The following is a 15,448-nucleotide window of genomic DNA, read 5'->3' on the forward strand; positions in this document are numbered from 1 at the left end:
TGTGTATAGAGGTTCCCATCCCTCACCTGGTCGGGTGTAGTGTGTATAGAGGTCTCCATACGGCAAGCTCTGTAGGCTTCTTGCTACAGTGGGATTTAGTTTTGTTGAAAAACAAAAGATAGAATGTTCGTGATAAAGGTTGAAAAGTTATTTTAGTTATTATTTGTTTGGGGGCACTATAGTGAGGTCTTTTGAATTGTTAGAGAGAAGCACCTTTCTTTTTGATACCCTGGAAAAGAGACCTGAATACCCGTGGCTCAACCATATTCCAAAAATACTTCAGAGAGGAGAGTAAGAGTTGACCAGAAACATTGACTCAGTATGTTATTAATCATGGACTGTAGGCTCTGTGTTAGAGAATTAAAAAGGAAATTCCACTAATGGGAAAAAGTAGGAAATAATGTGAAGAAGCTCTTCTTATGGCAGTCTTCTTAAAAATAAGACTTAAAAGGAAAATTGCAGGGGTATTTATGTCTGAACACACAAAGGTCTGCGAAAGACGGGGTGTCAGTCAGGTCCCTGTAGGAAGAGAAGGCACATTCAAATGATGGTAATTGGAGGAAAGACCAATAACACAGACCCTTTGCAGAAGCGTGGGCAGGCTCTGGGGGAACCACAGGGACAGTGCGGTTCCCAAGGCTGTAAGAGGTGGGAGCAGTTATAGGAAGCCAGAAGCCAGAGATGGCTGACAGGAACTGTGTCCCCACAGGGATGGAGTCCTGGACACCAAAACTCTGGTTTCACTGTCCTCCCTCTCTCTCACATCCTCCCAGCCTCCTTTTAGCTGAAGCCAGAGGTCAAAGGAGCCCACTGAGGTGGTGCACAGGGTCTGCCTCAGGGACACTGAGCAGGACATGGGAGGGGGTGCAAGCGATTCTGGAGAGGGGGGAGGGGCAGACACCTGGCCCGGAACCCAACAGAGACTGTCTCGCCAAGTTGAATGCCTTCCTCTGTATCTGTTTTTCAAATAGCATCTGTGGGATATTCTTATCCATACATTGACCCAGGGAACCTCATTTTCCGGTAAATAAAAAACCGACTTGGACAAAATGCAAGAAGAAAACCACATCATCTCATAGTAATATTTACATATTCTATATTGAATTAGGAGACTGCAAGGAAATGTCATCGCTCTCTAAAGAAGTTATTTTATATCTCCGAATTCCTTTTGTCGTTAGGTTCAGTCACTCTGTCCTTTACTGGGGTGGTGATCAGCTGTGTATATGCCTGTTCTTTCAACTTTAAAATTCCCCAGAAGTTTGACTCAAGCGTTCTCTGTCTGAACAGTTTAGCTCTCCTTAAGTTTAACATTCCTATGCTCTATTTCACATTTTCAGAAGCATGAAAGTAACCTGAGACATTTTAGGCACTGGAAAAGATCCATGCACTGGTTAAAACCTGAAGCCAGGCTGCCTGGATTGGAACCCTGGCTCCATCACTTATTAGCTGTGTGACCTTGGGGAAGTCCCTTGATCATTCTGGGCGTCAGTTTCCTCCTTTGTAAAAGGGAGTCATAACTGGATACACCTCCTAGGGTTGTGGTGAGGATTAAATGAGATAACGATGCCTGGCACATAGGGAGCAATCAGTAAATGACGGCTGTTGTTAATCTTGTCTCTTCCTTGCTCTTTTCCCTCCTTGCTTTCATTCCTACCCTCGACTTCTGCTGAAACTTCTCCCCTGGCCTCCATGAAACAGACCCTCGTCTTATCTGGCATGTCTCCCCTCCCTTCCCTCCTGTGTCCATTCAGATTGTGAGCACATCCAACGCCTCCCAGACAGTCACCCTGGTGTATGTGGTGGGCAACCGCAGCTCCATCCTCAACGGCACCGTGGCCAGCAGCCTCCTCCGGCAGCTCTCGGCTGAGCTGGTGGGGTTCTACCTCACCTACCCGCCGCTCACCATTGCTGAACGTGAGTATGTCCACGCCGTGCAGGGATTCTGCCATTTTTCCCAGGGCCTTTCCCCATTTAACAAACATCTATTGTGCCAGGCCGCGTACTAACTCTTTTGTCATAAAAGAACAAGTGAAATTTGTGGTAAATGGGGATCGAAATGATGATAAGTTTATTGCACATTGAAAAAAAAACACTTAAGTGCCTTTACTCTTCAAATATCCCTTATCTCATTTAATCCTCACAACCACCCTGTAAGGTAGGTGCAAAATTAGCCCCGTTTTTGCAGATGAGAAAACTGAAGCTCCAAGAGACTCCCAGTCTTCCATAGCTGGGGAGACATGGAACCTGGGTGTGAACCCAAGCAGTCTTCCTTCTGGGCCTGCAGTCCCGCCCGGGAGGGCGTCTGCCCTCAGGGCAATCTGGGTTGCTATGTTTCCTCCGCTTCTGCCATCGGCAGGTGTTCCCCGGCCTTCAGCCCGTGCCCCGGCCGTAGACATCATAATGCAGCTCATCTGCAACCAGCATCGTGACTTCGCTTGATGAAGTCCCCTAGTCCTGTGGCCTCATCTTCTTCTAATGCTTCAGTTGCGTGATCCTCTTTACCATGCAGCGGGCGTAGCCTTCGAAGATAGCAGCCTACATTTTGTACCCAACACTTCCCTGGTAGCCAAAAGGAAGTAAAGATTTGTGCTCTTGATTTTGATCATGGGGACGTTTCTTGAGGTCACAAGGCAAGGTTTTTTTTTTTTAGCACATTAGAATCTCATTTGTGTTTCCGTCTATGGTTGCTTTTGATATTGTAAATAAATGAGATGATGTGTGTGAATGTACTGAGCACATCACAGCCGCTCAAAATTTTTTTGAACGTTGATTTAATGGCAAGCTTTTGAGAATTTCCATGTAGTAAGGAAAGATGACTCTGGATTTTATGGAAAAGATGATGTCACAAAAGATGACGTTATGTCACATGGCAGCATGTGAAGAATTTATTTTCTCTCATCATCTTGATATTCTGATAATGACAATGATAAGGACTAAGATTTATTGAGCACTTACTGTGAGCCAGGCCCCAGGCAAAACCCTTTACATGTGTTAACTCTGATGCTCACCGCACCTGTAAGGAAATGACTGTTCGTTACAAGCTTTCGGCTGCTAAACTGAGTCCTTGACTTTGGCAAAATCTGTTCAAGAGATCATTATTCCTAAAAATACTAGCAACGGTTGGATAATTTTTAAAGAGAAAGCTGTACTTAGGGCAGTTTCCAGCTGTGCAAGTCTTGATAATGAAGATGCTCCACTTGAGAAGGTTTTGATGGAGAAACTGGAAGAGCAGAGACCCCCAACCCTGGAAGACGTCGTCTGAACGTCAGCCCTTTCCTGAGCCTTTGGTTTTTGAATAGCAAGATAGCTTTGGCCCGTATGTCCCAGAGTTCTCAAGATGATAAAGCAGTATTTAGCTGCTTGCTATTTTGTCACTCTGTCCAATTCCCCTTAGAGTATTTACACAGAAAACCTGTGAAAGTAATTTGGCGTGTTTCTTGTTTGTTTCAGCACTGGAATATCCCAACCTTGACACATCGGAAACAACCAGAGACTACTGGGTGATTACAGGTAATCTCATATTTTATTTCCCCTTTCACCCTAACAGGTTGGTTTGTTTTTTAAAACTGCCTGCCCTTCAGTGATAGGATTAGTGTCTTTTCTTGGGTCCTGTCTTATAAGCCAAGGAGTTATTCCACAGGACCAGAAGTGGGTGGATAAGCTGAGATAAGAAAAGACATCACACTGGAGATGAATATTAAATAAACAAGTCACAGCACCTACCTGGAGAGTCCCATCCAGTGGCCTCTGGACCCATCAGAAGGGACAGCGTTAACCTGCGGACATCTGGGGCATGTCCCTGTGAGTGGCTGTCTCTCTGTTTAAGGAGGGCTTTCTGTACTGCCCTCTGAAACCCCAGTGAAAGTCAGAGGAATGCTGGGCATGCCTTTCTCTCTCCCCGGCACAAGGCCCACACCCACACTCGTCCTGGTGCAGCCCAGGGTGTCCTGAGAGTGAGGGCAGAGGGAAGTAAAGGGTGTTTTGGTGGCATTTTCTTCTTTCTCCTTGACATTTCCCAGCTGAGCTTTATGAAACAGCAAAAAAAGTTCTTGTTTGTGTTTTTCAGAAGCCAGACAGTAGCTCTGGAAATCAGAGAAGCAAGGGTTTGGAGCAAAAAGAGAAGATAGATGTTTGTAGGAGAAAAAGTGGCCAGCCCAGCTGTAAAGGGGAGGCACTGGAGGGGGACCATGTTAGTTTGCTCGCCTGCCGTAACAGCACCACAGACTGGGGGCTTCGACAGCAGGAATTAGACTCCTCACACTTCTGGAGGCTGGAAGTCCAACACCAAAGTGTGGGCGGGGGTGGTTTCTCCTGAGGCCTCTCTCTTTGGCTTGTCGACAGCCATCTTCTCGCCATGTCCTCACGTGTTTCTATGCCAGTGTCCTCTTCTTATAAGGATACCAGTCATACAGGATTAGGGCCCACCCTAATGACCTCATTTTACCTTAATTACCTCTTTTAAGGCCCTATCTCCAAATATGGTCACATTCTGAGGTCCTTGGGGTGAGGACTCCAACATGTGGATTTGGGGGGGATGCCTGCAGCTCGTGGGGGGGACACATGCAGCTCATCACAAGGCGGAAGATCCTGCAGGTCATGGGAGATGGGCTTGGGCTAGCAGCCCCGTCTGAAACCTCCCTTCTTCCTCCTTCCCTCCCCATCTCCTCCCTCACCCGCCATCCCAAAAAAGCAGCAGGTGGGCTGCTGCCTCTAGTCCTGGCTCAGGAGCCAGCCTGCTCGCAGCCTCTGCTCAGCTGCAAAAAACTGCATTTCTGTCTCTCTGCGGAGCCGTGGATAGGCAAAGGTTATTTTACTTGCTAAGAAGGCAAACTAAAGAGATGTGGGGTTTTTTGTTTTTTTTTCTTTTTAAACAAGAAATATGTTTAAAAAGGAAAAAACCCCACTAGTTTATGCCTGAGAGACAATGCTAAGCCACCACACATTTTTGAAACCAGCCAACATGTAACATTTACAAAATCACGTTTCCTCCACCAGGAATGCGGCTTTTTAACTTGCAGACATCTCTCCCCTTCTGTCAACTTGAAGGGTTACATGAAACGGTAACAAATCCCCTCTGAAACACGGCTGTCCTCGACGACCTCCTCTTTCATCCTTTCCTCCTGTCCCTGTATCTTGTCCTGCCTGTGTCTTAGAAACGTAACCGTAATAAAAAGCTCCACACGTGGTCTTGTTTTCAGGATTCTCCTGGGACTTAAGGCCCTCCCTGCTCTCCTGTGCAACCCTCCCTTGTTAGGGCTGTTAGCGCTCTTGGTCATCTGAGTCAACAGTGGCCTCTGGCCGTGTGCTTGGGGCTCGTTGGATCAGTTGGTTAGTGCTTTGGCCGGGCAGGAACCACGTCTCAGGATGACCCTCCTCCCTTCCCTTTGGCTCCTGACCACTTTCTACACCCACTGGCAGCCACCCCCAGCTTTCGCCATTGCTTCCAGAAGGGATAGGAGATTGGGAACTGAGAGGTGGAGAGAGCTTTGTTCAGTCTGTTCAAAGCCACAGCCCCTTGAATAAGCCCTCTGCCTGTTCCTCCCAGACCTTCATCACAGCACCTGGTCTTCTGCTCATTGCTAGCAGCCAAGAGGATTTGGAGCAGCTTTCCTTTCTGTAGATTGTATTATAAAACCCTGACATGTTCTCATCTGTTTTCCAACTAAACTTATATTAAATATGTTTTTGCACACTGTACACTTCTCCCCTCCCTGAGTGTGGGTCCCTCTTTGGTGAGAAATCACTGGTTTAGGGTGACTCCTGCTGTCCCTCTTTATGGAGAATCCAGGGGCCACCTTGCTACCCGTGGGTCCTGGAACCTGGTTGTGTGAGTGAGGCAGGATAGAGATGCGCACACTTTGTATTGCTGCCTGACACAGGCGAGCACCCGTCTTAGAGTTACTCATCTGTCTTTATTTCACCCACCAGACTCAAAATCCCCCAGGCCCAGCAATCCCACAATTTCTTCTGGTCTCAGCTTTGCTACATACTAACCTGGTGTGTCCTTGAGCAGGTCGTTCAGGCTCTCTGGGTGTCACGCTGTCACCTTTAGAATGAGAACATCTGAACTGAGCATTCAGGTTCTTTTGGCTCTGAATATGTGGGCTTCAACCATGAATAAAACAGTTCAGCTTGAATACGTGGAGGCTGACCAGGCCTGATCGTTGGAAGTTTAGAGCCCAGTGCAATTGTGAATAAAGAAGGAATAAGAAACCGGTGATGTAACAACCACCCAAGCTTCTGGACAAAGTTCCTTTGAACACAACTGGGGACCTGCCCACCTCCCCTAAGCTGAGTCAGTGATGGCCAAGGGTGGGCGGCCGGGGCCCCGGCTGGTGTGCGAAGAGGCTGCTCTCCTCCTGGGCACCTGTGCCAGGGTCCCAGCTCCCTTACGGTGCCACCTTCTGTGTGGCTGTGAGAGACATGAGCACACGTTCCTTACCACTCCCTTCCAGGCAGGCGGAGAGGGCCCGGAGCCTGGGGCCTGCTGCTCTTCTCAGGTGTCAGGCGAGGAGCCACAGACCTGCAACACATTCTATATTCTCCGTGGGGTTTCTCCCTCTAGTCAGGGTGTGTCTAGCAAAGAAGGGGGCACATGTGAGCAACAACGGCAGCTGCCACTGTGGGCATCCTCTCAAGTGCCTTATGGCACTCTGCTGGAAGCACTTTTTATACAGTATTTGTTCCTCACAAGGACACAATAAGGAGTGGGTTACGATCCCTGTGTTTTCAGATAAGGGGCTCAGAAGAAATAAGCGACTTGCCCAAGAACACTCAGTAAGAGGGAGCCAGGATTCAAACTCAGGCCCCTAGTGCCAGCCCCAGAGCTCCCCCAGAAGGACACATCCTCTTTGCAGGTAGGGTGATGAGGCACATGGGGCTGTGACTCTGCGGCAGGTGCCCACAGCCTCCTGCCCTTACGTGAGGGTTTTTTTCCTTCAATTTTTGAAATTGTGGTAGAATACATGTAATAGGCAATTTACCATTTTAACCATTTTTAAGTGTACAATTCAGTAGCATTAAGTACATTCACAGTGCTATCAGTTGTCACCACTATTTCCAGAACTTTGTCATCACCTGGAGCCTTTCACTGTTCCCTTTCTTCCATGTCGGCCCTTAATTCTCACTGGGATTCCCATAAAGTACCCCAAGGTGACGCTCCTCGACTGTCCTGTGCCCCCCTCTATCATCTAGTGGTCAGGAGAGGCCGACTTAGGGTGATCCTTCAGCAGCTGGTCTTTGAACCAGCAAGGACGTGGGCTCTACTCTCTGGAGCCACGAGGGAGGTGATGTCAGGAGGGTTGCGAGGGGCCTCTCTGGGACCTGCCGTGGGGGGGGGACAGCACAGGAGAGTTTATCTTTGTTTGCAGGAATGCTGCTGACAGATGAGCTGAGAGTCCCTCACAAGGGCCCTAAAAGGAGAGCTGCTATATACTCTCCATGGGGATTACTTGGCATTTATGGCTTCAAGGAAGTAATTTCTGAGACTCTGCTGTGGGTTTTATTTCTCCCTTGATCGGTTTAAACAGCATTCTCTATCTCTTGTTGTCGTCAGTTGCTTGATCTGGCACTGTATGGAATGTGATCATAACAACAGCACATTCTTTTCATCCGAGCTGTTTCCATATTCTGGTAGATGGGTGGTATTAATGGTCCTTGGCTGGACTGTGGTAGAACACCCTTTACCAAATGAAAAATCCTGTATTACATTCTCAGCCCATGTAGCTGTGGTCCCTTTAGGAAGATGAGAATTGTTTTTAGCATTTTTCATTTCAGGGATGATGTTGGAAGGCAGTGTTTGTGTGTTTGGGGTGAAGTGTGCTTCCCAAGGGACTTGGAGGAAGGACTGGACTTTTGGGATAGACAGCGAAAGGCGGTTGCCCCCATGGTAAGTGACCATGGTAATCCTCGGATGGCCGTAGCGTTCATTAAAATCCTCCTCCATGCGCTAGCCTTTGCCTGGAATTCCACCATTAATACCTCACCTACTGACCACAGATAGCCCTGGGTGTAGACAAAGTGCAGTGGTGGAGGAGGGGTGGGAAGAGAGGAATTCCATTCACCTTCCACCACCAGGCACCGGGCTAAGCTGCTTTAGACATCTTGTTTCTTCTCAGCCTTAGAGCCCATTAGGAACACGTTTGCTGTGATGTAGACTTTCTTGTTCCCTTTTCAGAGAGGAGGACTTGGACTCAGGGAGCCAGTGGTTTGCCTAACGTCCCACAGATGGCCTGTGCCAGCGCTGAGAGCCCACTCTCTCTTACGCTGTCCTGCTCTCAAGTGGGAGAGTTCCAGAGAGGCCCTGGGCAGCCCCAGGAGTGGGTCCCAAAAGGACCCACAGAGGAGGGAGGGGTGAGGACATGGAGCAGGTGGTTTGCCCAGGTGTGAGGGTCTGGGTTGCAGGATGAGCTCAGAGACTTCAGCAAAGCCGTTGAGAAGGAGAAATAAAATAAAGGTAGCCCTGAGCCAGGAACCGCAGCTATGCTCTGTTCCCACATGGACTCTTAACAACACATCCCATCTTCAGCAAGGTTTGATCTAATCCAGCAGCGTTAGACACGTCACAGCTCATGGAGGAGAGAGCGCAGGCTCTGGAGCCACACAGGCTTGGGTGTGAACCCTGACTTTGTATTTAGCAGCTGTGTGACCTCGGACAAGTCACTTAACCTTTCTAGCATCCGTATCATGTAGATAGTGATTCCAGCCTCCTGGGGCTGCTGTAAGGTAAGTGAGGGAAGAAGGGCCAGGCCCTGACATGAGGTAGACCTGGTGTCCTTCAGTGCCCAGTGGTGGTTGTGGCTTCTGAGTCAGTAGGGAGGCTGTCCTCTGAGCAGCCCTCTGCCTTCTGTTTCCACAGTGCTGCAGGGCGTGGACAGTTCGCTGGTGGGCATGCACAACCAGAGCTTCGCCCGGGTCATGGAGCAGCGCCTGGCCCAGCTGTTCATGATGTCCCAGCAACAAGGCCGGCGGTTTAAACGGGCCACCACCCTGGGAAGCTACACTGTGCAGGTGGGTGTGGGTGAAGCCACTGGGTCTTCTGATAAATGTGTGGGAATGTGCGTCCTGAGACTGAGTGAATCGTGCTGTGTGCAGAGGAGCAGCCGTGGTGCAAACTGCCAGAGCTGTTTAATCAACACGGCTCTTAGGTTTGGGAGGATGGGTGGTCATAACCATCAAAATCCTGAAGGAGGGTGAGAGTTAGCTACCCCCCGACAGAGTCACTACTAGATTGTAAGGAAAGGGGGTCTGGGAACAGATTCTTCACACACACAGATGTTTATTAAACAAGAAGTTATCAGTCCGCAGGCACGAACTAGTCACCAGCCTAGGCTGTAGGCTCGATGAGGTCCCAGCTCTCACTGCTTTCAGGCCTTCTCAGGCCTCGGTTAGTCTGCTCTAACCAACAGAGCCCTCTGAGTTTGTAACGGACACACGACCACGCAGGGATTTGGGCTGGGAGCTCTAGCAGACTCCGTTGGTGCTCTGCCCAAACCCCTGTACCCTTTCTGTGAATGACAGTGAACTTCCAGCAGCCACCTCGGAATCGATGTTGGAGGGCTGCCCTTGAGATGCCAGAACCCACTTTGCCTGTACCACGGCTGGCCAGAAGTGCCTGTGACTTAACCAGTGGGGGTTATAAATACCCCAGTTCCCTTGCCCCTTGGCTAGGAGAGTTCTGAAATGTCTGTTTTAGATAATTTCCAGAGCTTTCCCACAGGATTAAGCTTCAGTTGCCCACTGTGGTAACTGGATTGTTGATGTGCCCCTCGTTAGCTCCCTTCACACCCCTGTGTCACCTCCTCATCCTCCTGTCAGTGCCTTGTACCTCACAAATAAATTACAAGCACTCAACTCTTCTTAGAGTCTGTTTCTAGACAGTAGCCGTCCCCCAGGTGGGGGCTCTCAGCCTCTCTAGGTTCCTTATCCAGTTCAAGCAAAAGTGAGAGTCTCTAGTGTGTTTTAGCCAATCCACATATGTTGAATACCACTAATTTCACCAATGAGAACCCATTTCTAATGTTTGTTATGCTAATTGGCAAAGCTCTGTTTGCGAGATATGAAATTACAGGCATGCTCCTGGTCACTCTCTCTAGAAGGTGGGCCTCCTAATTGGAATCCAGCCTGGTGCCCCTGGGGTGTGAGCTCTTCATTGGAGATTGACCACATCTAGGGTGTAACTTCACCCAAACACACGTGCATAGTATCACACTGCCTACAAGGAAGCGTCTTAAAGGAAATTACGGACGTTACCACAATCTGTCTGCAGATCATGTCCCCAGGCAATCTTGAAAGTGCAAACGGGGGCTGCTCCGTGGCCTAGTGGTTAAGTTTGTGTGCTCCACTTCGGCGGCCCAGGGTTTCACCAGTTCGGATCCTGGGCGTGGACCTAGCACTGTTCATCTAAGCCAAGCTGAGGCGGCATCCCACATAGCACAGTCAGAAGGCCCTACAACTAGAGTATACAACTGTTACTGTGGGGCTTTGGGGAGAAGAAGGAAAAAAAAAGAAGACGACTAGCAACAGATCTTTTTTATCTTTTAAAAAAAGAAGTGCAAACAACTCATCTTCTGGAACGCACCTTCCTGAGTGAGTCAGCATTGTGCCCCTGAGGGGGCTCCAGGCTCCCATTCACAGTTGGTGACTTTGGGCCTTGGTTCTATTGGAAGGTTTTGCTTCTAAAAGTCTCTCTGGTCTGTGATAGCCTCATCAAGAGGAAAAGCGATGGTTAATTTCACATTCCAGGTTTGTGAATTCCCGTCTGTGGGGTCCATGTGAGCCCTATAATTCAGGCTTCTCCAAATAACAGAAAGGAAGTTGCTGGACTCAGAGGACAGTGAAACGGGACTTGCCTTAGCTGAAGGAGGAGAAAGAACCACCCTACGATCCCGGTGTTATTCATAAACCTAGGAAATCTAACACATTCTGTGTGTTGAAAGGGCCCAGTGAGATGTTCTCTCTCTCATTTCTTCTGAGGACTCAGTGTGCTTGGCCCCCAGAGTCACCAGGAAAGTCTGAGGGAAGCAAGTAGGGGTTTATTTCTGCAAATCCCTAATTCGCGGAGGCTGTAGATCACCTTCTGACATTACCTTGGAGAAATCTGGGTAAGAAGAATTTGCTATTAAATTGAAATTGAGTGAAGTTGTTAGATGTGTGAATTCATTCACTCGTGGCTGGTTGTTGCCTCTCCTGACCTCCTCTCCCACTGCGGGCAGGAAGGACACGCCCAAGTTTCCCAAGTAAAATTCAGTCTACAAAGCTTCCGTCATCCTTCCACCCAGAGGCCTTTCTTCTAGGATCAAATAATTTTAAAAGATGAGCTGCCTTCATGAATATGGAGATTTAGATGTCTAGAATTTAAAGATATTTCTCTAGTGGATATATCTGAGAAATTGAGTTCAAAGAAGAAATATATATGACCAATGAACGTTTTTAAACGTTTAACTCACTTGTCATCAAAGTAATGCCATTTTCACCTTCCAAAGCTTAGTAAAATGGTCCCGTCCAGTGTTGAGGAGGATGCAGTGACCTGGGCACTTTCAAACACAGCAAATTCATTTCGAAGAGGCAGAGCTGCACACCAAGATGGAAGGGTGGAAGCAGTGTTTCTCAGAGAGTGTCTGCAGAGTGGCCCCATAAGGTGCCCTGAGGCGAAGCGGTTCTGCCCAGGTCACTTTGGGCGAGGCTGCAGCCTGTAGCCCCGGCTTGAAGATTCCCAAGAATCTTTCAAAGCCTCTAACAAGACCTGAGTAAAGAAATCTTAGTTTTGTTCAACCTGCTGGTTTCCAAATTCGAATGTCCACAAGACCCTTGTTTTTAGTAATATCTACATTTCCCCAACGTTTTATTATGAATATTTTCAAACTCACAGAAAAGTTGAAAAAAACTATACAGCTAACACCCATGTACTCACTATCTAGATTCTACAATTAACAATGTACTTTAATACTGTTTTATATTTGATAACATATATCATTTCCATACCACAGATTAGTTTGGACTGTTCTGGAACCTCATATAAATGGAATCCTTTATTCTATATATTCTCTTTCATATGAAGCTTTTTTCACTCAGTGTAGTGTTTTTGAGATTCGTCCATTTTGTGTTATTCAGTAGTTAATTCCTTTTTATTGCAGAATCTTATTCCCTTGTGTGAATACCCTACAGTTTGTCCATTCTTCAGTTGATGGACACCTGGGCTTGTTCCAGTTTTTAGCTATTATAAACAGAGCTGCTATGAACATTCTTCTACAAGGCTTTTTACGGCCATATGCTTTCATTTCTCTTGGTTATGTAGGAGTGGAATTGCTTGTTCGTAGGGTTGGTGTATGTTAGTTCTGTGAGAAACTGCCAGACCTTTTTCCCAAGTGTACCGTTTTCCACGCCACCAGCCGGATGTGGAGTTCCCTTGCTTCACGTCCTCATCAGCACGTGGTGTTGTCAGCCCTTCTCACTTTGGGCATTCTGGTGGGTGATAGTGGTGCCTTGTGGTTTTAATTTGAATTTTCCTGTGCTTATTGGCTATTTAGATATCTTCCTTTGTGAAGTGTCTGGTCAGGTTCTTTTAAAAACTCATTTCTTATTGGGTTGTAGTAATATCTATTTTTAATTGTTATATATAGCATATGAACAAAGGAGTGTAAAAATATGTGTTCTAAAGAGCACTAATAAAAGGAACCCACAACCCAAAGGGAAAGAACGTTACCCTTACCTTACCCCAGAAGCCTTTTCTGTGTCTTCTCTGAGTATGCATACTGCCTTCCTTTCCATCAGAGTTGAGTGTGCTTTTGGATTTTGTATTAAATCATGCCTGTATTTTCTGTATAGATTTCACCATCCACATGTGTATCCCTAAACAATACATCATTTAGTTTTGCCTGTTTTTGAATTTTATATTCTGTGATTTGTTTCTTTTGCTCAACATCAGGCTTTTGTGTTCACCATATTGACATAAATAACCATAGTTCACTTAAACTACCCTATAATATTTCATTGTGTGACTCTACCATAACTCCTTTATCCATTCTACTCTTTGTGACTTTTGGAGTTTTTGGTTTTTTGCCATTATGAACAATGCTACTATAAACAGTTTTGTAATATCTTTAGTATCATATGACACATAGTCTATAATATACACTTTATAAAATACTATACTACACTATACTATAATGTTTATCAGTTGTTGATTGTAATAGTGAAAAGTTGACAACAACTTAAAAAATGAAGGGTTAGTTAAGTTTATGAGTCATGCATACAGTATGAACATTATGTGGGTATTAAAATTTACATTTTATGTATTTATGATGGTTATCAATTGTTAGTTATAATACTCAAAAATGAGTAACAATGTAAGTGTTTGACAATAAAGGATTTGCTAAATAAGTTTGTGAGGTGTGCACTGAAATGCTGTGTAGAAACTAACATTTATGCTTTTGTTATATTTAAGGCCATTTCTGGATGCAAGTAAAAATAGCAAAATATGATACTATATATAGTGTATGAAAATTATTTTGTAAAATAATAAATAAAAGGCTTTTGTGGGGAAACAAACAATAGAAGTAAATACTCCAAAATGATAATAGTAATTAGTTTGTAGTGGAGGGATTACAAATTGTTTTCATTTTATTTCACTTCTTGATGACTTTCTGTATTTTCAAATTTTCTGTAGTGAATGCATATAACTTGTACAATGAGAGAAAGCAACAAAGGTTTTTTTAGAAAAAGAACTTTGGGTCTCCAAGTACTGCCTTTATTAGAGATCTTTTCAATTGCAGACGTATAAGTTCATTTTTTTTCCTCTCTGACAGTTGCGGGAATTGAAATTAGAAATCTTGTTTGAGAATAACCTAACATGCCCTGAATTAATGTGGAGGCCTATTTTCAAATGAGGCCAGAGTTCTCTGGAGGCTGGAAGACATCACCATTTCAGCATTCTCTTCTCCAGCCTCAAACTGTTTTTCCAGATGTTCATATTTTCAAAATCTTTTTCTCCTCCCTGCCTCCCCCTCCAGTGATCACAGGGCATCTTGAGATGTTGGTGATAGGAAGGTACATGAAGGTTGATGTCTAGAGTAGCTGTTGTGGGCCCACGTAGCCACGGAGGCGTCAGCAGGCAGGAGGGAGCCTGCTGATTGCCCATGTGATTGCAGGCTCTGTGCAAGATGCCCGTGACACAGCCTCTCTTGCTCTGACAGATGGTGAAGATGCAGCGGGTGCCGGGACCCAAGGACCCAGTGGAGCTGACTTACTACACCTTGTACAACGGGAAGCCATTGCTGGGGACCGCAGCTGCCAAGATCCTGAGCACCATTGACTCCCAAAGGATGGCCTTGACCCTGCATCATGTCGTCCTTCTGCAAGCTGACCGTAAGGGCATAGTCTTTCCATTCACTATTTTTACCAACATTAAATGTTTCCTGCAAATCAAAGTGATTCCCCAAACCGATGTTAATAGACCCAAAGCTAAACATTTTGTTCTAGAAGGTTCTTAAATCAGTCAGCTGTTCCTGTGTTCTTTGAATCGATAGACTTTGGTTAAGGGGTGTGTTTTGGACGTTAGGATGATGATCATGACATTATTTTCCCCGAGTCCTACCTGCTCTTCCTCCTCAGTGTAGTCCAGTGAACAGCTGGAAAAATCACCATAACTCAGATTATATTTGTCTGCTGGGGAGTTAAAGACGAGTAGATTCAGTAAGCATTTATAGAGACCTATATGAACAGTGCTTGGTGCTGGAGGACATACAGAGTGGGCAAGACTTGGTCCCTGGCTTTCAGGAGCAGAGAGGGAGCCCGTGCAGATGGGAAGGAGTGGACCACGGGCCGGTGCCGTGAGGAGGCGATGTGGTGCCCAGTCAGCGCAGGGAGAGCTTGCTCTGCAGGGGCGTCTGGAAGAGTGGACAGGAAAGGGTAGTGAAAATAATAACTGCCTCTGAATATCCTCCCCTGAGGCAGCTAATATGCTCATTTCTTTACATAGACTTTCTCACTTTCTCCTCTCATTGGGCAACTTCATTCAGCTCCAAATTACAGATGAAGAAACCAAGGCTTGGAAAACTTAAGTAACTTGCTTGGTATCGCAGAACTGGTACCTAGTTTGCCAAGATCTGAATCTGGATCTGTCTGACTCCAAATGTGTGTTCTGAACTGTACTACATGCTAAGATTTCAACAGAGGGAGAGGAAGGTGTATATTCTGGAAGGACAGAGCAGTATGAGAAAAAGAATGGAGGTGAGAAGTACCAGGTGTGCTTGAAAAGCAAGGGGTTCAGACTGAAACATGAGGAGGAGTTGATGGGGTCAGAAAGGGGGACTCCTTGGGAGATGCAGGCCTGGGATGGCAGAGGGAGGAGGCTGTGCATGATGTGATGGGCTGTGGGAGCGACTGAAGATTTCCGAGCAGGGAGTAGTAGTATTGGAACTACCCATGATTTGGGAGGTTAATCTATCAG

At 46.4% G+C, this 15,448-nt stretch overlaps 1 protein-coding gene across 1 annotated transcript in view; it reads left to right on the forward strand.

Annotated features, from left to right (window-relative positions):
- KIAA1549L (KIAA1549 like) overlaps positions 1-15,448 on the forward strand; it is a gene marked incomplete at its 5' end in the record, with an annotated part of 272,381 nt that overhangs the window by 172,455 nt on the left and 84,478 nt on the right. Inside the window, 4 exon segments of the mRNA XM_046643105.1 lie at positions 1,752-1,914; positions 3,451-3,510; positions 8,858-9,009; positions 14,193-14,364. Coding sequence (XP_046499061.1) covers positions 1,752-1,914; positions 3,451-3,510; positions 8,858-9,009; positions 14,193-14,364 — 547 coding nt within the window.

Source organism: Equus quagga, chromosome 17 (assembly GCF_021613505.1).
Source record: "Equus quagga isolate Etosha38 chromosome 17, UCLA_HA_Equagga_1.0, whole genome shotgun sequence".
NCBI lineage: Eukaryota > Metazoa > Chordata > Mammalia > Perissodactyla > Equidae > Equus > Equus quagga.